At 45.1% G+C, this 21,841-nt stretch overlaps 3 protein-coding genes across 3 annotated transcripts in view; 1 reads left to right on the top strand and 2 right to left on the bottom strand.

Annotated features, from left to right (window-relative positions):
- The first annotated feature begins 732 nt into the window (after positions 1-732).
- Positions 733-5,655, top strand: fam13c (family with sequence similarity 13 member C). The gene is made up of 10 exons (XM_085922135.1): positions 733-961; positions 1,135-1,351; positions 1,441-1,570; positions 1,670-1,751; positions 1,887-2,071; positions 2,150-2,233; positions 2,348-2,452; positions 2,682-2,869; positions 2,985-3,086; positions 3,948-5,655. The coding sequence occupies exons 1-10, from the start codon at positions 733-735 to the stop codon at positions 4,072-4,074; spliced, it is 1,449 nt and encodes a 482-aa protein (XP_085778261.1). The 3' UTR covers positions 4,075-5,655.
- Positions 3,122-14,439, bottom strand: phyhiplb (phytanoyl-CoA 2-hydroxylase interacting protein-like b). Its single transcript, XM_085922136.1, has 5 exons — positions 14,052-14,439; positions 8,730-8,926; positions 8,362-8,536; positions 7,769-7,886; positions 3,122-6,543 (listed from the first exon to the last, which is right to left on the bottom strand). The coding sequence occupies exons 1-5, from the start codon at positions 14,155-14,157 to the stop codon at positions 5,997-5,999; spliced, it is 1,143 nt and encodes a 380-aa protein (XP_085778262.1). The 5' UTR covers positions 14,158-14,439; the 3' UTR covers positions 3,122-5,996.
- A 3,986-nt stretch (positions 14,440-18,425) lies between these two features.
- Positions 18,426-21,841, bottom strand: part of LOC147050378 (protein bicaudal C homolog 1-A-like) — a 32,892-nt gene continuing 29,476 nt past the window's right edge. The window contains exons 17-21 of the mRNA XM_085922497.1: positions 21,676-21,830; positions 21,428-21,590; positions 20,895-21,058; positions 20,712-20,811; positions 18,426-20,566 (exon numbers count right to left, since the gene is read on the bottom strand). Coding sequence (XP_085778623.1) covers positions 20,439-20,566; positions 20,712-20,811; positions 20,895-21,058; positions 21,428-21,590; positions 21,676-21,830 — 710 coding nt within the window. The 3' untranslated portion in view covers positions 18,426-20,438. The remainder of the gene's footprint in view (positions 20,567-20,711; positions 20,812-20,894; positions 21,059-21,427; positions 21,591-21,675; positions 21,831-21,841) is intronic.

Genomic DNA, 21,841 nt, shown 5'->3' with positions numbered 1-21,841 from the left:
TTGGCTTTACGTGCTTCTTTGTGGCTGCCTCATCTGTTGATGCCCTCTCCCTCTGTCCTCCCCTGCTCCCTCCTCCCATCCCTGCCCTTGTGACGCACGATGCTGTGTTTTTTATGAATGAACAGTGCGGGAGCGTGAGAAACCAGCGCTTGAAGCCATGATGATGATGACGTCATCAGAGCTACTTATCCACCCCCCAAAAAAAGTGCCTCAAACCAAATCTGCGTTTCATTGCAGCCTCCATGTCCATGCACGGGAAAGATGTGACTCCTGCAGCGCCATCACCGCGTAGCCGCCCTAGCTGGCTCTGACAACGTTGCCGTGGTAACCTCACATCCTCCGCCTCGTCTCCTCTTCCCGAGCACGCACACACACCCACGGCGCACGAAACGACACGAGCGGTATTCCCGCCGCGCCCCTTCTTGCCGTGCCTGATGAATAATCCATGTGGAGGCAATTGAGCGGGGAATGCCGGCCACGGAAGAACGCCATGTGGCCATCTTTTTAGGTGTCGTCTATCGCTTCATAATGGACTCCTGTCCTGGATCCCGCACTTGGACGCCACCGACACATTTGGACAGTGATCCTTGGGACTTCTTTGGGTTGAACGCCATCACGAACAAGACGTGAGGAACGGCGAGGCGGAGGAGAGTGTTCTTTACAAGGAAACACCGCGTGACTCCTTCCAGCTCATCCCTCTGGAGGACTTTAGAAGCTTTCTACCCCCTAGCCATGTTCTGCTTCTGCTTCCAGAGCCCCTCCCTCAAGCTGCAAGCCCTGGAGGCTGATTTTAGCCCCCCCGACTTGGAGCAGGAAGACCCTCGAGATCTGAAGAACCTGCCGGCCAACCAGCAGCCTCTTTTGAGCAGGCAGCCGAGCCCGCGTTTGGACCACAAGCCGCTGTTCCACTCGCCTCCTTCAACGCCAGCTCAGGACACCGTTGCCGACTCATCGCAGCACGGTGAGTGCATCCACGTGCGCACAAATATCATGTACATGCGTGCGTGACTGTACTTGGAGGGCCATTGAGCAGAATGTGCTTATTTGAGGAGGTTCGCCTGATGCTCATTGGGCCCTAATACAAGCCAACTAACTGTCCAAATGACATTTCGGGTTTTCTTCTCTGTCCGGCAGTTGCTCCCGCATCCCGGGATTCTTTCTATACACTCGGCGGTTCTCCTGAGGTACCTGCCGACCCCCCGGCTAGCTCCCCGGGCAGCCCCCAACTGTTGTCGGCTTTCAGCACCGGCGAGTGCCCGGTCCCGTCTCCTCGCTGCCCCAATGTGAGCCTTCGCTACAACCTGGACCCCGACGTCGCCCCGTCGCCGCCGTGTTCGCAGCACATCCGGATGTAAGAGAAGCTCACCGTGTTAGTCTTTTTTTTGGGGGAAGGTTCCATGCCCTCATTATGAACCAACGTTTTTGTTTCTCCGTCCGCAGGGCGCGCTGCAGCATCCGCTCGGAACCAGACGATTGCTCCCTGTCCGTGTCCGTGTTGAAAAGACACGTTCAGACCTTGAGGAAGAGGATCAGGCAGCTGGAGGAACATTTTGAGCAGGAGAGACTCAAGGTGAACGCCAAAGTCGAAACGGTTGAGTCACACTTTGCCGCCAAGCCTCCGCTTGGGCCGCCTCCTACCTCTGCATCACGACATTTTTGTTTTTCTCAGCCTTCTCATTATGACAAGAGCGCACATCCCGAGGTTGCCAGACTGATTAAGGAGTTACTGAAGAGCCGCAAGCAGCTAAAAGGTCACTTGGGGTACACTTGATTTTCATGGAAAACACAACAAAAACACTTTTTGTTATTAATCCAAAGAATTTGGAGTCGCAGTACAAGTCACAGAAACAGGTTTTGAGCAAAACGTCGTTTGTGTACTGTTGCAGAGCTCAAGCTGTGTCATGCGGACGAAGACATCCTGAAAGCACCTTTCACCCCGAGCGAGGCAGACCTTCAGCAAGCCAACAACAAGAGCAACAACGGCAAGCCCAGCGTGGAGGAGACGCTCCATGTCATCAGCATGATGCTGACGGAGAGTCGGCGAGAGCTCAGCCTGCCAGACAGCATCAAGGTTTCATAATCTCACCTTTCACAAAAGGAGGATCGTCTTGTTTTTCCCATGTCGAGCTTGATGTGTATCTATATGCAGGAGATGAACCCTTCCCAGATGAGCTTGGAGAAGTCCAGTCTGCAAAAGTGTTTGCTCTACTTTGAGAGTCTGCATGGATGCCCGGTAAGAACACAACAACACCAAGGCTGTCTCGCTAAAGTTTTAATTCCACCGGTTTGGAAATCCGTCAGCGTGCTGTCAATAACAGTGTGGCCGGTCTTCCTTCTGTGACTTTAGAGTAACGCGAGCGAGCGGTTGCTGGTCAAACCTTTTTACGAGCGCTACCGCATCCTCAAACAGATGCTGCTTTCCTCTGCCACCCCCACACTTATCACCACCATTGTGAGTAGAAAAAACTTGAAAAAATGAAAGAAAACATACATTGAAACTTTTGGGGTGAGATGATTTTTCAAAATAGGAAACTTCATATAGAACACTGGTTACACATATTCAAATAGTTTACTTTGCTGCCCTCTTGTGGCAATGTGGGTCGACTACACAAACTCTGTCCCATTAATTCTGAATGTTGTAATTGTACAGTCAATTAATGAAGGGATGTGTGTGGGCGTAGGAGGAAGAGGACGGCTCAGATGACGACCACCCCAAAGAGCAAAACCTGAGACAGCAGTACGTGTCGCCAGGGGAGCCGCCCCCTCCTACCTTGGAAATGTCCGACACGCCGCTGGTGTCGCCTCTGGACGAAGTCAAGTGTCTCCAGCCGCAGATTGTCACCATGGCAACGCTCCATGAGGCTTCCAGGTACGGATTGTGTGCAATCAATCTTTTTTTTTCCTGGAAGGTAATTTTGTGCTCAAACGTACGCATTAACCTTCTTGGAATGAAAGTATTCTTTCAACCTTTTTGGTACAAGCAGATCGGAATTATTGGACCATCTTCGGATCACCCGCTTGGAAAAACGGAGGCTTCACCGCGCACTGCGGGAGTTTGAGGACCTTTTCTACACCCTGAGTGGCAGGTACGTGCCCACAAAAAGAAAGATCCCACTCCAACTTGTTTACTTTTCAATTTTATTTGAAACTTAGGAGCATTCGGTTCCAACCAAAACAACAAACATAATTCAGTGAATGCAATTAAATACAGTGGTTCCTCAACTTTTGCGTTTTTTTGCAAATTTCTTTTTTTGTCTTGACTGCTCGCTCGTGGCAGCGAATTTCACAGTTTGACAAATAGGGAAACTTTTTGTGCAGCCTTGTACTTCCTTCAAGCCATTTATAGCCGCTCCCAGTTGAAGTTAACTGTAAACTCAACAAATATAATGTAAAACGCCACATATGGGCTAACAAAACTAGCATCTGCTACAGTACTTAGTGACCTCAAAAGAACATATACGTATTTGAACACAGTTGCAAGACATGCATATTTTCTTCATCCGCTGCAAAAAAACACTTATGACTGCTTCCTCATTGCATAAAATTACGATGCACAAATGGTTTAATTCTTTACTATTTAATAATAAATGTTTTTATAGAGTAACGTGGATGCCCCAGCCAACCTTTCACACCTGCTTACGGAGTGCTAAACGTCAAGTCAAGGCACCACTGTATTCAGTGGAGGGGTCTGGTTAGGATTAGAAAAAGAAAAGAAAAAGAAATTTCACTTTAGTACCGCATGGAAAGCTCTGGAGGGGGGGACTGTAAATTTTTCTGCTCTATACACATTGTGGAAATAGTCTTTTTTTTGGTTATTTGAATTACAATAGACACTGTACAAAACTATCTTGAGTAAGGCAACCTAGGGAGCGTCAAGCAGTCAAAGAAGTGCTGCGAGCCCAAAGGAAAAAAAACAAAAAAAACAACACGACGATGTCCTCCCACAGGGTGTGTCAAAAGGAGGACCGTGGGCCCATGGCCGAGGAGTACTGCCAGTACAAGAACCTCAAAGCCAAACTGCGCCTGCTCGAGGCCCTGCTCAGCAAAAATCAGGACACGCCCAAGAGCAACTGAGCTGACAATGACGATGATGCACTTTACTGGAGGACAGCGGTGAACGTGATGTTGTTGTACACTGGGAGTTGTGTAAATCTTAGTGTAGGTGTATGATGGCACTTACTGTTTTTTGTTTGTCAGTATTGTGGAATATGCTTTTTTTTTTAATTATATTGGCAAAGGCATTTGTATGAGAAAAACTAAACTGCACAATTATGAGGAAAAGTCACAAAGCTATGACAAGTCTTTTTTCAAGAAAACATTGTAATAATTTAAGAATGATCAGAGAATTTAAGATTAACATTTTCAAATTTAAAAAAAAAACAATTACAAACGTGTTTAAATAATACAACTTTTTTGTGACTTTAGCTATATTTTTTCCTTTGAAGTTGAGGAAATGAAGTTTTTCTTGTAATATATACACATTATATTTCTCTGGGGGAAAATAGTTTTGATGATACATTTTGGTTACACTTTCATTGTAATAGTGCTAATTTAAAAATGAAAACCTTTTTCTTGACTTTGCGTTTTCAGAACTAACAACTTGAGGAAAAAGTAAATATTTTTGGTGAATTATTTTCCTTTGAAAAAAAAAATGAATTTGGCTGCCATATTTCTTTTTGATAAAAAAAAAAAACCCTCAATCTTTAACCCCTTGAAATCTTCCAACAGAGGCATGTAAAGAAAAAATAATTTTAGTGGCAATATTACGTAGGATCAAAAGATACAAGTACACCAAATCATTTTAACCAGAGGAAAACAAAATTACATTCAGCAAGAACAAAATAAAATTGTGAAATTACAAGTGAAATATTTCTCAAAAAGTTGTATTATGAAAACAAAATGCGTATAGAAATGGATAGAAGTTTCTAATTTCCTGAAAAAAATTTACGTAATATTACAATCTTTTGTTTTCCTTGAAAAAAAATACAACCAAATTACGACTTCAGCTTTTCTGTTCCAACCTTTTTTTTTTCCTTTATAAGTGTGACCCACTTTCCTATCCAGTGCAATTCTTAAAACCGTGTCAGGTTTTTATCCTTCATTGTGCATACGTGTATATATATTTCTATATTTTAATTTCTCGTGACTATTCAGTTTGAATGTTGAGCTTGCAACCTCGTTAATGTCACAGCTCCACTCAGTCTTGTCACGTTCCTGTATCGGCCACTGTTGCTTAAATGCTAATAGTGACATGAATCAGAACTCTGTGCACTTCTGGTTTCCATAACGCTATATGCCCCTGCCCTCCCTCTATGTACATACGAATACAAAATAAATATTTTTTCACATTTACCCCGCAAAACATTGACTTTTTACCTTTCCACCAACCACTGCACAATGACTGTTGCAGAATGGGTTGACATGGCGACGAGACTCACAGTACACCCGAGTTGCTAAAAGACTGCATCATGCTTTTTTTTTTTTTTTTAATAAAGGTTATCACGCTGGTCCATCACAGTACACGTTTTTGAGGCCTGTCGTACGAGTTGTAGTTCGATTCCACAGCTTGTATTATTTTTTTTTTGTACCTTTGGTTTCAAGAAATATAACAGGATGCTGCAGCCTCAGTACATGCCATAGTTGGAGGTAGCGAAAAGGTGTCCTCCCGCTGGAACGGCAAACAAAGAGGATCAAAATCAAGTTGGAAAGAATAACGATGCTTGACCATAACAAGGTAAAAAGGGTGGAAAGAAATCATTAGTAAAACAAACAAAAAGTAAAGTAATTAGAGAAGCATATTTGTAAGCGTCGGTGAAGTCAAAAATACTGAAATTTGATTGTGTGTTCATTTTTTAAATATATGTAAATGCAGTAGGTACAGGAACAAAAAAATGAAGGTTGCATTTTTGTGAATGTGGATGGCTGGACAGCATTTATGTTGTTGGACGTTTACTTCAATGCGCCATTTCATGCAAGTGTTGCACCCCCGCCCCTCGCTAGCGTCCCACACTGATGTTGCAGGTCTTGCAGCTGGGGTCCTTCTTGGCGTTGACGGTGGACAGACTCATGAGCTGGTGGCCGCTGATCTCGGCCACAGTGCCCAGCGCCAGGTCCACGGGCTCCGTGAAGATGACCTCCAGGATCACATCCTGGGCGTGATGGAATACCAGGCCGCCACCGTCACCAGCTTCCTCCTGTTGGCACGTGAGGAAGCGGTTGTCGGCGATGTCGAGGGCGGGCAGCCTCTGTTTGCAGAAGTCATCCCCCGGCGAGCCCTTGGGCGCCAGGACCAGGATGACGTAGTGGTAGGCCGTGTACATGCAGTAGAAGTCCCCAAAGTAGAGGTTGGTGTCGGGGTTGAACAGGGCGTCGGCCCGCACCTCGAAACGGTAGCGACCGTATGGGGAGTCCTGCGGGGTCTTGCCCGTGTTGAACTCGGTGTTGCAGCTGAAGAAAAGACCCTCCAGTTTGCCACTGATCGGGGAACCGTGACTGCCGCTGTTGTCTTTCACTGAGGGGAGCATCCGGTTGCCCTGCTCTTCCCTAGAACAGAAGACCGCATTTTGTGATCATGACCACAAAAAAGTCAAAAGCAAGTTTATTATTATTAATTTTTAGTATTATTAGTTTATTAGTTTTATTATTATCATTATTATCATTATATTTAGTATTTGTTTATTTGTTTTATTATTGTTGTCATTATTATTACTATTAATATTGCTAATATTATTATCAATAGTTTAGGGCATTATTATTATTGTTAGGGGTTAGGGTATTATTATCATCATCATTATTGTTATTGTTAGGAGCTATGGTATTTTTTCATTAGTTGAGTTTTATTGGTTTTTCAAGTCAAAATCTTAAGTTGCAACTAGATGGCAGAAATCGCTTACTAAAGCATCACAAGAAGAGTGTGTGGCACGTGGCAAGAAGCAACACTAAAACCAAACGAGCTAAAGAAAGTGGATTCTTTCAGGTAATATGTTCAACCGATGTGACAGTTGCTTCGAGACACTGTTAGCTATGGAAGAATTCAAACAAGTCGCCATAACAACAGCATCTCACTTGTACAAAAGCAATTGTTTTCTTTTACAAGAACACTTGACAGGTCATTTGACGTGCACGAGGAGTTCATGTATCTTCATGGCAGCTATCACGTCATACGTATACAGTAAGTAGCTTAAGTGTTTCCACCATTTCATCACAAATCAATTCTATTTGTCAATTAGTTGTGGATTTTTGCTATTCACAACAAGCATTCCTGAAGCATCCGCCTTGACGTCGCTGCTAAATTGTTTACAGCATTAAATTAAACGTGCGCTCGTGTCCACTGGGTATTTGCTCATCTCTTTTGCCCTGAAAACATTTTCCTAATTCCAGCAGTGTTTCCAAAAACAAGGCAAAGCTGATTACATTTGCAGAACTAAATGAAATCAATTAAATGTAGTTCGTGTGTAGCTTTGCTGCTGTAATGACATTAGCGCAGTGGGGGAAATAGCCTTTGTCACAAGCAGAGAAAACCAGATTTCATGATGACAAAGTGCTGGAGAGAAAAAGCGCCACATGGGCCAAGTTCGCTTGACATTTCTCCCCTTGGTGAGGACCAACAATGCTCCAGCGAGAAAATTATGATGACACACCTCCCGCCTCTGCTATTGCCGCTTTATTGGCGTCATTAAAAAATTACCAAGCCCACACATTTGACCAACAATCAAATAAATCAACTATCGAAGGGTGCAAGACAGACAAACAAATGTATGATGCCTACCTGGTGTGGTCAAAGTATTCCTTATTCTGGTTTCGGTAGAAAACAGAGAAACGCAGCATGCGGCCGGCGATCGCCTCGGCCTTGGCCAGGAGCTGGTTGAGATGAACTGTGGAATAATCTGGAAAGAAGCAACAAACGTGCTCAGCGTCATTTTGTGCCATTGAATTCCAAGAAAGTTTTGACGTTCAAGCACTGCGGAATTGGTCATGAATGCAATTTTGTTTTCTCAAGCCTCACAAAATTGTCAGTGTTGCTTTTTGTGCCGCTTTAATGGGGCCAGCTGGTGTGTAGTGTATGACAGCCCCCCCACCCCCACCTAACGTACCGGCATTAAATGCTCTGACCTCTGCATTGCGAGATAAAACTGCATCGCTGGCCTAGCTGCTTTATTTAATCCCACCGTCCTTCCCTAATCTTAACACCCTCCATCTGTATGAATCTCGCTCTCATGCATCATGTGGACGGACGGACAAGAGGTGCAATAATGGAGGACTTCCTCAAGGACACCTCGAAGTAGTCACGACAATGACCCTGATAACATTTTGTGTCAAACGAAACATCATGTTTTGTTTCCAGATGTCCCTATGACTCACCGGCGGTGCAGAACTCGACGATTTCGCTCCACTCCGAGACGGCGTAGTCTCCGTCGGTCTGTTTGGACGCCGTCTGGACTGCCACCGTGTACTCGGTGCGAGGGCTCAGAAACCAGTGGCCCCGAACCGTCATGGGCAGGGGCACCGCCTTGGCCACCAGCTTGGTCGGCACATCCTGAAGAACGACGAGATCAAGCGGAAACAAATTTACGATAGTACCTCATCCCTGTGTTTTGTGTGTGCCTTTAAGGGGCGTGGCCTAATTATTACAATCAGCATTTAGTTTGCCAAACTCAAATTTTTAAGGTTCATAAGCATCACATCACTTTCAGAGCCCCCCCGCCCCCTACTCCCCCGCCAAGTTTGACCTTATGTTTGAACTTGTTGGAGTTTTTGTTCTCCTTCTTGTTGAGGTCAATGAAGTAGTGCGTGATGCGGTCCTTGCCGCATTGCTCCATGTCCCAGCAGATCTTGAAGGAGTCGCAGGTGATGTGACTGATCTTGATGCTCTGCGGGATGGGCAACTCCTCCGTATCAGAGATGGCACCATCCTGTGATTTATTTCCTGTGCAGAAAGGAAGTCACGTTTGCTGAAAAATGTTGACATTTGGCCTTTACATCCTGCTCAGCAGCCCTCATTCTTTTATCCGCTCGTCCGCTCGCCGCTAGTGATTATTCTCCCTCCCTGTCGGCCACTTACAGTCTAAGCAGGGCGGGTTGCCATGGAAACACATCCCCCTCACAATACAAACCTACGTGTTTCCCTGAGCAGAAGCCGCATTGAATATTTCAAAACGGTGCTGATTGAACGTGCGCTCTACGCAGAGGAGGAGGATCCTTCCTTCTCGATCAGCAATGAGGTTTGCAAAAAAAAAAAAAAAACGTCATTTGCTGGTCAACTTGATCCATTTGATCACGTTAGTACCAAGTGTGATTGCAGGCGTGCGACCCACAAAGCGAGGTCAAAGGAAATGTCAAAACACGGCTCAACGGCTCCTTTGTGGAATTGGCGATGAATATAGACTCTTACGTCACACTCGGGCAGCACAGCAACAATGCGGTGTGTGTGTGTGTGTGTGTGTGTGTGTACACGGCGCAAAGAATGCACATCTAAACAATGGCAGAAGCAACCGAGCATCGCGTGGCACCGCCGTCTCCATTCATGCGCTTAGAGGGGCCGAGATTAAAAGAGCAATTCCATAATTGGACTCTTCTCGCAATCATACACACCAAAACGTACATTCCGGAACACAGAATGTGTCAATTCCTGTTTGTAATTGGCTAATTGGCAGGCAGCTTGATGAGCATCTTTCCATCACCATTACATTTTCTAGTGGTAACACAAAAATAAATTATTAAATATTTTTCCTTTATCAATACATTTTTAAATCTCATGGTTTTAAGTCATACTTTTATTTTTTTTAATGAAAACCTTACTATACAGGATCATTATTAAAGCCTAGAAAAGCTTTATCTTTTGAGAAAAAGTTTCCTATTACAGGAACTCTTGATAATAGACATCAGAGACAGAGCTCAGACCATCCTTTATCTGCAAGCTCTCCATCTGAAAAGTACATTTTGGACAGTCGGGACTGTGCGGCATGCTGTCCCACCTTTTGTTACTGACCTTTGGTTCTGGCAAGGCCCGCTGTCACCCAGAATAAATGGAAAGCGAACACTCGAGAGACTCAGTCCATCACAAAAGCAATCTCGGCGCACAGCGTGTCTAGACCGGCCTTTCATATTTGAATTTAGTGAGATGGCCAAGAGTGAGCAAGCATGGCCACTCAACTTTTATCATGACTCCCACAGCAGATAGTGCCACCATATTTCAAATAAGGCTATTATTTCCTTTGTGGTGTATCCGTTCCCTCCACGGTCATTCATCACTATCCGCGAGGGGTCGTAACATTAGGCGAGCGGCTAAATAATTTATTTGCATGATTAACACTGTCCATGAACCAAAACAATATACTGTAGATGCAAATTTTCCTCCTGAAATGTAAACACAGATTGACGCTCTCAGCACATTGACATTATCTGTGTTCATTGACATCAAGGTGGGCAGAGAAAAGGCAGATTGATGGCTTTTGCTTCTTTCTGAAAATCAAATTGATGATAGATGATAGAAATGCTAGCGAGCTAGCAAGATATAGTGACTAGTGAGAGAGAAGGTCGCTCGCTAGCAAGATAGCTAAGTGGTAAAGTGAGATGATGAATTATTATTACACCCAACACGTGCAACTGTTGATAGTCATAATAAGTACATTAGACATTGTATACCTTAATATTGTGGGCAGCCTGTGTGCGTTCAAGCTTTCCACAGCCTGTGCCGCTTATCTACTGTATGAGCAATCCTCTGGGAACGGTGAGAATGAAAGATGAAGGAGGACGAAGGTCAGACGGAGGAAGCAAAAATTAACCGTCATACTGCTCGCCAGGGACACGACTCAAGTGTCGGCAGGTAGATTACGTCGGGCCATCTATTCACTTTGCTGCATCATCCTCAGAGCCACCGAATGACACCACTACAACCATATGAGCATATTTACTACTTCCCTACAAGAAGAAAACACCAGCACAATTCAGGAGTTTCCTTCTAGTTTCGTGCCATCAAACAGTAGGCCAACTACCGTGCCCAACAATGGACGGATGCAGGGGATCCATAAAAATCTTGCTAACATGCAAACACATCACCCTCCTAATGGATCGACTTGCCCCGATCTGCTCCAGTCTTAAAGTGCTTTATTTTTTAGTCAAAGGATTGCAACCAGGCCAAAAATTAAAGCATCTGGTGTTTGGGACTGTCAGCACATTCAGGCATTAGCTCACAGCCACAGCCAGTTAATTTGCAGTCGGGCTAGGTGTTAGCCAGTTAACAATTAGCCGCTAGATGCTATCCTCAGCCACAACAACCAAGTCTACGTTCCCAAAATACTTCCACGTCACGAACCTGTCTAATAGCAAAGTAGTGATTTTCCGCCATGGCATCTGCATCTCACTGTGACCAGCCACCCAACTCTTTTAGATTAGCCGTGCAGCAGTGGACGCAGATGTTGGCCTGGCCTTTTGTAAAGCACGTCTTTGTTGGTGTGGCAAAACAGACCGCCAGAGTGACACGGACATCACGCTGAGAGCACCGAGCGGCCAGAAACAAGAGCATCTTTCTCTAAACCAAGCCACACCAACAATGTGCTCCTTCATCGCCATGTTTACACATCAGCAAGTTGTTCACCCACAAATACAGAATAACGACAACGCTACTATCATAGTGCCTGTGCCAGTTTTTCGTGAGAAACCCAAAACTGAGTGGTAACTAGCCAATCACATGCTAAGTGACGCTACACTTAAATCTTGCTCGCAGTTAGAAAGCATCCAGTGAGCCAAGAACATGAGTTTTTTTGTTGACTGCGAAATGATGAATAGATGCTTAACATATCCACGTCAATCTGGCCTGCACAGTCATGTTGCGGACATGCAGTTTGCTGGAAAATGCCAGCTGAGTCACACCAACAACTGCAATTTACAGTACAAAATTCTAAATTGGCCATCAAGCGAGCGCTCGCGCTGCCAGGCCAACGCTAATTTGCTCGTCCGCGTCGTTAGCAGTAAGCGCACGTCTGAGGCCGACATCGTTAATTTGCGTTTGATTAAAAGTCACTCTTCGGAGAACAACCCAAGCTCTTTTATTTACTGGTCGACCTTCCATGATGGATCAAAACAATCTACTTGTCATTTTTATTTTGACAAACGTACCTTGAGGGGTTGTTATTGGAGTCCAAAGTACCTTTCCTACCTTTGTTTATGAAAATTATTATCTGTAATAATGTCGTTCTCAATCTGATAGGTTAGAGTGGCACAGCCTCCATTTTGTGGGACAAATCCTGCATTTAGACTGCAGAATATTGTCATTCAGCACCACACACTGAATCAACTGTCCCGCGACGTGTTTTGAGCATTGAAATGCACCGACAGTGCTCTGTGTGTGTGTGTGTGTGTGTGTGTGTGTGTGTGTGTGTGTGTGTGTGTGTGTGTGTGTGTGTGTGTGTGTGTGTGTGTGTGTATTCCCACAGCCAGGAAGAGGCCCGGTGATGCTGCAAGCACTCCCATTTGCTGGCTCAGCGTAGCCACAGGCAGCTTCTCTCATGCTGCCCATTAAATATTGATGGCTGTGAGAGGTAAATTTAGAAAGCAGCAAAGTACTGAAATGAAGACGGTCCTGAGAAAGGACAAAAAAAAGTTTTCCAGATGAGAACACTGGCTAATTCCTGGAAGATCAATGCGATTACTTTTCATGTGGGTGCTGTCTTCCCTCTATCATTTTTCATGCTGCTTGTCATGTTCAGGGTCACAGCTGCTCTGTCAGGGTTATATATTTTTTTAAACATTTTTTTCAATAAATAAAAGCAATAATACTACTCATGGTTATTTTTTTCGACCAAAAAAATAAAGCCATGGTCATTTTTAGAGTTAGAGTTCTAGGGTCAAAGGTCAAGGGTTAGGAGGTCTTGGGGCATTTAAAAAAATACATTACATTAGGGTTTTAAAGTTGGCTTACAGTTTCAAATTTGGGTTAAGACTTCAAATTGAGGTTTTAATGTAGGGTTGGGGCTTTAAATCAGGCTTTTGAAATAGGGTTAGTTTTCCAAAGTACGTGGGGGTCCAAAATACAATTTCTTCCATTCTTCAAAAGAAATAGACATTTTGACACACAAGAACTTTTAAGCCTCATAGCCTACCAATTAGTTGCTATCTTGCAATTCTCTTTTGTGCCTTGATGGTTATGATAGCGAGAGATGGAATGAGGTCAGGCAAGCCCCCTCTGCACTCGGTGCTGTGTGAACCACTACTCGAATCATTTTCACATAACGCTGCAACTCGACCGGTCTCGCCGCTTCCCCAACCAAAGTGGCCAAAAGCCGTGTTTGTTGCTCCATAAACAAACACCATGCTGGTGTCTCAAGGACACACGCGCTCTATTGATTTGGACTACTCAGCCAGAAGTAGTTGCAAATGTTAGCAACCAAAACAACCCGGGCCTAAAAAGCTGGCAGCCAGTCCACTCCTGACTATTAGGAAAATGAAAGCGCTTGAATCAAGCCAGCAAAGCACTAAGCGCATCGTGGCGGTAGTGCGTCCAGCATGCTGACCTGGTGACTGTGCACGTAACACATTTGATGTGTGTGTTTGAAACAAACGAGAATTGATCTTTTCGGGTGTTGCGGAGGCTGTGCTCTCGCTCACATGTGGCTGCAGCCATGTTGCGGTCTCTTCTGATGATGACTTGCTTTTTTTCTTTTTATGCACAACGCATTTGAGGGTTCAACAACTCTGATCTTCAAAGTGATTATGGGATGACGACTACTTAACGACAATATTTGCAGTTATGAATGATGCATCTTTAGAAGAAAGCAGTTAGGTGTGGTGGTGCCTGCGGGGCTGAAATTGGGGCTTTCTTTTATAAGTGGCACAAAAAGGCTTTGTTGCTTTTCTTGAAATTCCACACGCGCACCGGTCCATTCAAAAGACCCCCCCAATGAGTCCCTTTAAACTAAACGCAAAGGCGTACAAAATGCAACCCAAGGTAGACACTGCACTGTACGTCACGGGAGGAAGGGGTGGGGTGGGGTCAAAATTCGACCTTAAAGCACAAATGCATAATGAGCGAATTAAGTTGATTTTGAGCTTACCGTCTCGCTCACACAGCTTAATGGTGTCCAGGCTGAGGTCCTTGATCATCCCCTCGCAGGGGCTCAGCGGGCTGCTGATGTTGCGCGCCAAGCCTGGTGCCTCCATCTCGGCCCGGGTGGATGTCACAGACGGTGATGCTGCGCTGCCTTGCGCTCTGAATGCGAATGGCCGGCTGAGCTCCTCTCGCAGCTCTACTGCTGAAGGAGGAGAGATTGAGCAGAAAGAGATGGACTTCGCAGTCTCCCCCTTCCTCCCGCTTTGACGCGTCACGTGCTCGATCAGGGGAACGCCCCGTTGCACACCGTTGCGAGGATGCAAAAACGCTTTGAAATGTTCCTCGTATTTCTTCGTTCTTCTCGCGCCGCATCCACGCAGAGCCACAAGTGTGCACGCATGCGCGTGTGCCCGCTCGTGGAGGTGTTGCGTCATAGACACAAACGCAACGTCAGCCGGTCTTCTCAAAGACCCACGACGTTTGTCATTCTGTCTGTTTGTCCTGACACTCCGCGGAGCTCAGCTGTGAATGGACTAATGATGAGATGGGGGAGGAACCTGCCTGGAGCCCCAACCTGAACCCCTTGACATATTGCACGGCATAATGAGTGCACCCCTGCACCTTGATTGATGCTTAATTAAAGCCTTTCATAAATTAGAGAAGGGGGTCAGAAATCAGTAATTCATGAATAGTGACATTTATAGGTGTCATTTTTTTGGTCAAAATTTATGTCAAGGAGTTAGGCTTTCAAATTAGGGCTTTAAAATCTTGCTTTGCAGCCCTAACCCGAGTTTCAAACCCTGCTGTGTGTGTTTCTGATTGCACACATGGCAGGAGGTCTCCCAGAGGTCAAGAGGATGATAAACGGAAGGCAAGCCGATGATTTGCAAGCCTTGGGCACCTCCTAACACCATTTGACCACATTTGAGTTTCATGAGCGAAGCTCCCAAAGCAGTCACTGTCACTTTGGGTTTGTTTTGGTCTTGCTCTCTATAACACAAAGCACCGCGAGAAGAGATGACAGTGGCTGGCAGAATTTGTAAACGCACCACATGATTAAAACACCGACAGAACACTTTTAAATGGTAGGGTAAAGATTTAAAGACACTCTCGGTCGATTAATTACAACACTTTTCTATTTGTGTACTTCTCCAAATCATTACATTTTCAATTACTAGGATCCAAATAAGGTTTGCACACTTCAACACACTGCAGTGATTGTCTGACAAAGAGCTGCTTTAAATCACTTCTGGGTTCTAATACTGATTAGAGGGCTTTGAGGTCTGCACACTCGGGTCAATTAGTGGAGCAAGCATGGTGAAGCGGCATTTCGCTGTTATGCTGCACGTAAATGGACTAAATTGTGCTTCTTTGCTTCAAGTGTGTCTGTCCTCAGGTAGCTTAAAATGGCCGCCACCTCCCACAATGCAACGTAAAAGCTGCCCACCGGCGGCCGTGGCGAGCACCACTTTGAAGTGGTTACAAAAGCGCGGCCCCTGACCTACATGTGGACTCGGCTTGATTGCGGCAAAAACAAGCTGCGTTTCCACGCGCATCGCGGGATTAGCGCGCGAGGCTTACGGAGGCCAGCGGGATCTAACTCCACACTAAGCTCATCATCACGCTGCCTTCAGTAGCAGCAAGGGATCCGGATGACACCACCGAAGCCTCAGTTCACATTTTTAACATCCAACCCAAGTGAGTCTTGCGACATTCATTCCCAAAGGTCATTGACACTCCTGCTAAAGCTGCAACAAACACAACAAACATGAAAAGAGAAGCGTGATCCGCTCATATGATTCAATAGAAGCCGGCTTGTGAGCAAGACTTTAGCAGCTGCCCCCTGTTGCGTTTAAATGCCTTCATCGCAAAAAGAGCTCAGCCACCCCGATAGTCGCAGATTAGCACCGGAGCAGCCATTGCAAGGAATTTTTAACTTCATATCCAACAAGCGTTACATCATCAAAAGACCTAAAAGAAAAACACAGAATAAAAACAAAACAAAGCTCATTGTGATGTACGCCTTGTATCGCCTCGCTATGTTTTTTGCAGGAGGAGGAGGAGGCGGGCGGGTTCTGGAGCTTTCCTCCATTCATCCATCAGCCAAGCTCATTCCCTCCAGCCACAGTCATTATGTGTTAAGATCAGTTCTGGAGAGCAGGGGGGGTGGGGGTGCTAATAGCCACTGACAGCATCCCATGCAACCCCAACAATCACACACCATCAGGAAAAAATAATCCATCAAAAATATATACACATATATCTATACTCACAAAACAAATAGCCAAGATTGGCTCACATCCACTGTGAGCTCAGAGGCCAGATGGAGGATGATGCAGGGGAGGTGCCGTGTGAGGATGCAAGAGGAAGAGCAATGGAGTCGTCGTCATCCTGTGGGATGAGCTTGAATATGGAACAACATTTCAAAGTAGTGGCGAGAAACACTTCATTAGCTACCATCCTGTTATGTCTTCGTCTTCTTTAGTTGGAGAGTGCATGTTATGTGTTTTAGGGGGAAAAACCCCAATTGGAAGAATCAATGGAAAACAAGGTCGTATTGCCAATAACATGAAGGTAAACTGGATGAAGATTCAGATCCATTTTCAAGTCATGGCCGGAGTCACGGGAATTTGTTTGCCATGGCCATGCGCCACATACACAAAGTCCCAAGCAAGGCTTGTCCAAGTGTGGCACAAGTACCGCAAGTGGCACGCGGGCTCCCCCTAGAGGTATGCAAAACAATTGCGTCAACCATTGAAAGAAATTTTTGCTCGTCAATCTAAAATGTACATTTGTATTTAAAGAAGCAAATGTACACGAATGAGGGAAGACAAGCATCGAGCAACATATTGCCCAAGCAAATTACGCAGCATCATCTTGTTCACACATTTCCTGCAGCGGCAATCTGTTGCCGCGTGGAAACAATATGGCCGGGCATCAAGTGGGAAGCTTGCCGACATGTTGATGGCCGCTTAGTCATTCAAGTCGCTTTGATGCTGCAATTCTCAGGAGCTGTCTGCCCTCACATCTCTGCACATAATTGTGATGAGGAGCATTGTCTCACATTTGCTTGACTGGCAGCTTTTCTCAACAAATGTGACGGTAGAAATTAGGTTTTTTTGCGGGGAAATGTGACATGACAAGACATCATTTGAGATGGTTTGAGAGGGAAAGCCACAAGGGAGATCATTTCATATTCAGCCAGACTGCACTTTACAGGTGAAATTTATTTGACCTTCTTTGACCTTTTCAATGCTTAGTCATCGTCAGTGGCTATGTCGTGTCTTATTGCATTTATTTGTCTCCCACAAGGAAGCTTCAAAATCTCTCCAATCCTCGGTTGTGTTCCACTGGCACTGTAATGAATGTTTTCCCACTGCAGCCTACATATTAACCCGGCAAAAGCTGTATTTACACAGTCGGCAGTGCGGTGGTGTTACACAACAAATATAAAGGCGGGAAAGCTTGTGTGCTGGAAAGAAAGAAAATGGTGACAGAGAGAAAAAAGTGCAAGTGAGTCACATGCTGTTGATGAGCAGACGCTTCGGTGGAGGAGTTTGCTCCAACATGCTTGCATCACGTCATATGGAAATGAGTATAAAAATATCCAGAACATAACATTAATACAAAAATACTGATGGGAAAATGAAGCTTCAAATTTGCTTCATCAGTTGTACTTTTTGTCTCCTCTAGATGGCACCGCTGCTTTAAAAAAAAGGGGTTTAAGAAATGTCAAATCAATGTCCTACGTTGAACAGAGGCTGCCATCTAGTGGGCTCAATATATACACAACTGGTTCATGAATCATCTTGAAGCTTCATTTCCCCATTATTATTTAAAATGAATGAAAAAAAACAGCATTTCAAAGAAGCTTAATGGAAATTTAAAGCTTTTTAAACAATACTGCCCCCTTGAGGCTTGACATGGAGTCATTGGCATTTAGACAAGACCCAATCATCTGTTTTCAAACAGAATCCCTCCATCCATTTTTTTTTATAGCATTCTTCCTCATTAGGGACAAAATGGATCTCTTGCATACGAATCAGAAGTCACGCGAGCAGCATAAGAGGCAGATTAAAATGAGAATTAGCGCTCACAATTGTAAGAAAATGTGCACACGCTGTCACATAACAGCAGGAAAAGTGTTTTTGCTGGCTTCATTCCATCTCAAAATACAGCAAAATCATTTTGCATATCAAGCACCCAAGAACGTTCTGGAAACAGAAAGGTAACGAGGGAACAAAAACGTTTTTCGATAGCGACAGACAGTCGTGATTCTCCACTTGGAGCCTTGCTGGAACATTTGGAAGACAACCGTGCAGCAGATGGAATCATTCCCAGACAAACCACAAGAAAAGAGAGACATTTTGCATACATTTATTGCCTTCAGAATATCAATGTTTGAACATTTTTTTTATGCCTGACTATCAAAATAAACAATAATAAGACAACTGGAATAACAAAAGCTTTTTGGCCACAACGCACAAATCCTTTGGTGCAGAACTGTAGCTTTTCCTAACACAAAAAATAATTGTTCAGTCAAACAAATGTTAGCAAATTCTTTTAGTGGTTTGACAATTGTTTTTTAAATGTACCGCGGAACTGGACTACAAAAATGGTTTCCAATAAAAACCCTTTATTTTGGCATCCCACTGAAGGCTGTGCGACTTATTGTGAGGAGTTGCAAGTAAACTTTTTTTTTTTTCTTGGACAGGACAAGTCCTTCACGATTCGCCGAAAAACATCAAAAGCTCAGAGCTTCGATAAAGCGCTTCTTTTTTTCAACAACATTCACTGGTTAAGACGAGAAGTAAACACTTTGCGTGTAGTGCCTCGGGATAAAGCTCCATCTTCTCGTTGCTATTTTTCAAGACTTCCATATAAAAAAAACCAACATAAAATGACCTTGATTCGGCAAACTCAGAAAATGATTCACCGCACTGTAGTGTTGCTAACAACCACATGGCTTAAATACTCCCAAGTGGTTGATAAAATTGAATTGAAGGAAAAATAAAACCAAAGCAAGGCACTGATTTGTTTTCTGCTGGTTTTTCCCGTCACGCTTTAGATGCAGGCGCTCAACTTCCAAAGGCACTTTGTTACACATGTACAAAAAAACAACTTGTAATACTGTCAAATATTAACATGACGACACATAATTGCACTTTGGTTTCAACTCCAGCCTTCAAATCTTGAGAATTATGACGTCTAATCATAATAATAAGAAAAGAATGAAGTGAGAACTTCATTCTTTTCAAGGGCATCGAGACAACCCCAAAATATGACTGGGGGACATTCGAGCGTTTCTTTGCGTTCCTTCAAATGAGTTTTCATGTTCCCTGTGAGATGCAGTCAGAGCAAAATGTCCCTTCTTCAACCCAAAAAAACCCCAAAAAACTGGCACTTGAGGCTACAAAATGTTCTGTAGTGAGGTTCTTGCTCCGCGACGAAGGCAGAGGAGTGCATTGTGGGATTCCGAGGCCGGCGTGAGGCCGACGCTGACAGATAACAGACGGCGGGGAGGGAAAAAAAAAAGCCTGTGTTATAAACAACCAGATGCGGCCATCGAAGCGCTCCGCAGACTGAGAAACATAAAATGACAATAAGAATAGCACATAATCATCATATTAGGTCATCCATAATGTATAAAAACAAAATAGACATGTAAACTGATTAACATTATACATCCCGCCCCATTCCCCTAACATGGTCGTTAAAAACAAAAACATAAAAGAGTACAAAATTTGGTCTACAGAGTACATGGACGCAAAGGATGGCGAGATGTCGCAACAGCTGCACAACATCAAGAGGCACTTGGGAGGGACTTTCCCAATCTAAACACTTCCCTTTTTTGGTACACGCCACCGAGCGGTCCACTTTGGGGCCCTGACCTACTTTTGCACTTTGTCTGGCCATGCCCTCCCACCCCTAACGGGACCGGCCGGCTAAGTGCTGACACATTTGGCTTGGCATAAAAAAGAAAAGAAAAGGCATCTGTGCTTTTTAAGTCCAATGCATAGTAATTCTTCTTCTTCTTTAGATCTGAGCAATGAAGGAGTTCACAGGCAAAAGTCTCGTAAAATTAAAGTGCATGTCACCGACAGAGCTGCAGCGGCGTCAGTGGGGTAAAAATGATTGTACGAATCCTTCTGCCTGTTCCCTTGAAATACTCGGGTCGCCTTGGAAACACGCAAATGCTTCACATCGACTCAATGGGAGTAAACGCTGGACCTCAGGAATGCCCCCTCTCCCCCCATGTGTCGGTTGGCAAACTATGGCTTCCAACTGAATGCTTTTACAAGATACCGCTGTCAACAGTCTGAGCCCGAAAGAGGGAGGCGGACGAAAAAAAAAAAAGAAGATTAGAAAAAATGGGACGGGAGGGGAGGGTCTACCACCGGCCGCTGACGCTGGCCATCTCAGCGTGGAACTGACGGGAGAGGCGACCGCTGGCACCCCCTTCCAGGAAGGATGAGCGGATAGGGGGCTCGAATAGCTTGCGCCGGTTCTTGTTCAGTTCTGAAACGACATTGGGACAAAGATGAACTCGTCAACCGACTGACTTGTTTCTGCCGCGCTTATTTGCTAATATTTTGGGAAGGTCAAAGTCATGTCAAAGTGTTGAGGTGCAGCTTTCCACCAGAATTAGTCAGTCTTGCAATACCTGAGATGGCCAGCAGCATTTTCCTGCGGGCGCCAAAGGTGGTGATGCCCAACTCCTTCAGGTCCTGGTCAGTCAGAGTCAGGAATGTCTGGAGGTCGATCTGGTAGAAACATCAAGAGCGTTTTGTGTTCACGCTTTGGCAATGTTGACTTGCTGGAAAATATGTCTGGTTGCTTTGCTTACCTCCTGCTGCTGAAAGACATCCGTGTACTTCCCCAGGCCCAGCTTGCTGAAGAGCTCGGGCAGGTCCGAACCTTTGAGGGAGGAATTGAGGCTGCAGCCGTTGCTGCCCGTCACTGACGAGATGCAGTCCATGTAGTTGCTGCTGCTCAGGTAATGCTCAGCCGCTGTCCGGCAAAAGAAAAACAAAAACAAATAGGATACACAATGCAATGATATTTGGACTGTCAATTCAAATGGAATTGCGAGACAGGAGAAACCCTCTGGGAAAAGCTTTGCTAATATTTGGCATTTACAAAAAAAAAAAAAAAAAAAAAATCAGGCTGCACCCCAAAACGTGATGAAGGCCAATTGCCATGGCAACAGTTGGGCTCGGCCACCAAGGGTAATGATGCGGAATGGAGAGCAGCTGCCGCCCGAGGGCAACTTGAGCTCAAGAGAGAGAAGACATTTTGATTTTGTGTGCCGACCGTCCCCTTCCTAACTTTATCGGCAATAATCATAATCAGCCTGTGCAGTATAAACATCGCGCTGACCCGATTTGTTCTGCTTCCTCTTGGGGCTGCTGACAGCGGTAGGGAAGTCGGCGTGGGCCTGCAGCCCGTTGGACGCTCCGTTCCTCTCTCGCCAGTTGTCCGAGTCACTGCCGTTAGCCATGCCCTCACGGCTGCCGGCGCGGGACAGAGACAGCGGGGAACCCTGAGGGAGGAAGTTGACCCAAATCAAGAGTCAATATTGGAGCTGGACAGACATTAGGGCCAAAAAAGGGGGAGGGGCTTCTAACCTCAAAGGTGGTGCTCATGCTGGGCTTGTAGGGCACGTGATTGGCTCTCCTCAGTTCCTTGATCGTTTCGGCCGGCATGGACTTGGAGAAACCGAGACCACTCCAGGTGTTAGTTGGGGTCCGCACTTCCGTCACCACAGGTTTCTTCAACATAGCTGTGTGAACA

This window comes from Syngnathus leptorhynchus, chromosome 10 (genome assembly GCF_054491065.1).
Source record: "Syngnathus leptorhynchus isolate UIUO chromosome 10, UIUO_Slep, whole genome shotgun sequence".
NCBI classification, from domain to species: domain Eukaryota; kingdom Metazoa; phylum Chordata; class Actinopteri; order Syngnathiformes; family Syngnathidae; genus Syngnathus; species Syngnathus leptorhynchus.
This window is presented reverse-complemented; position numbering and strand designations above follow the sequence as displayed.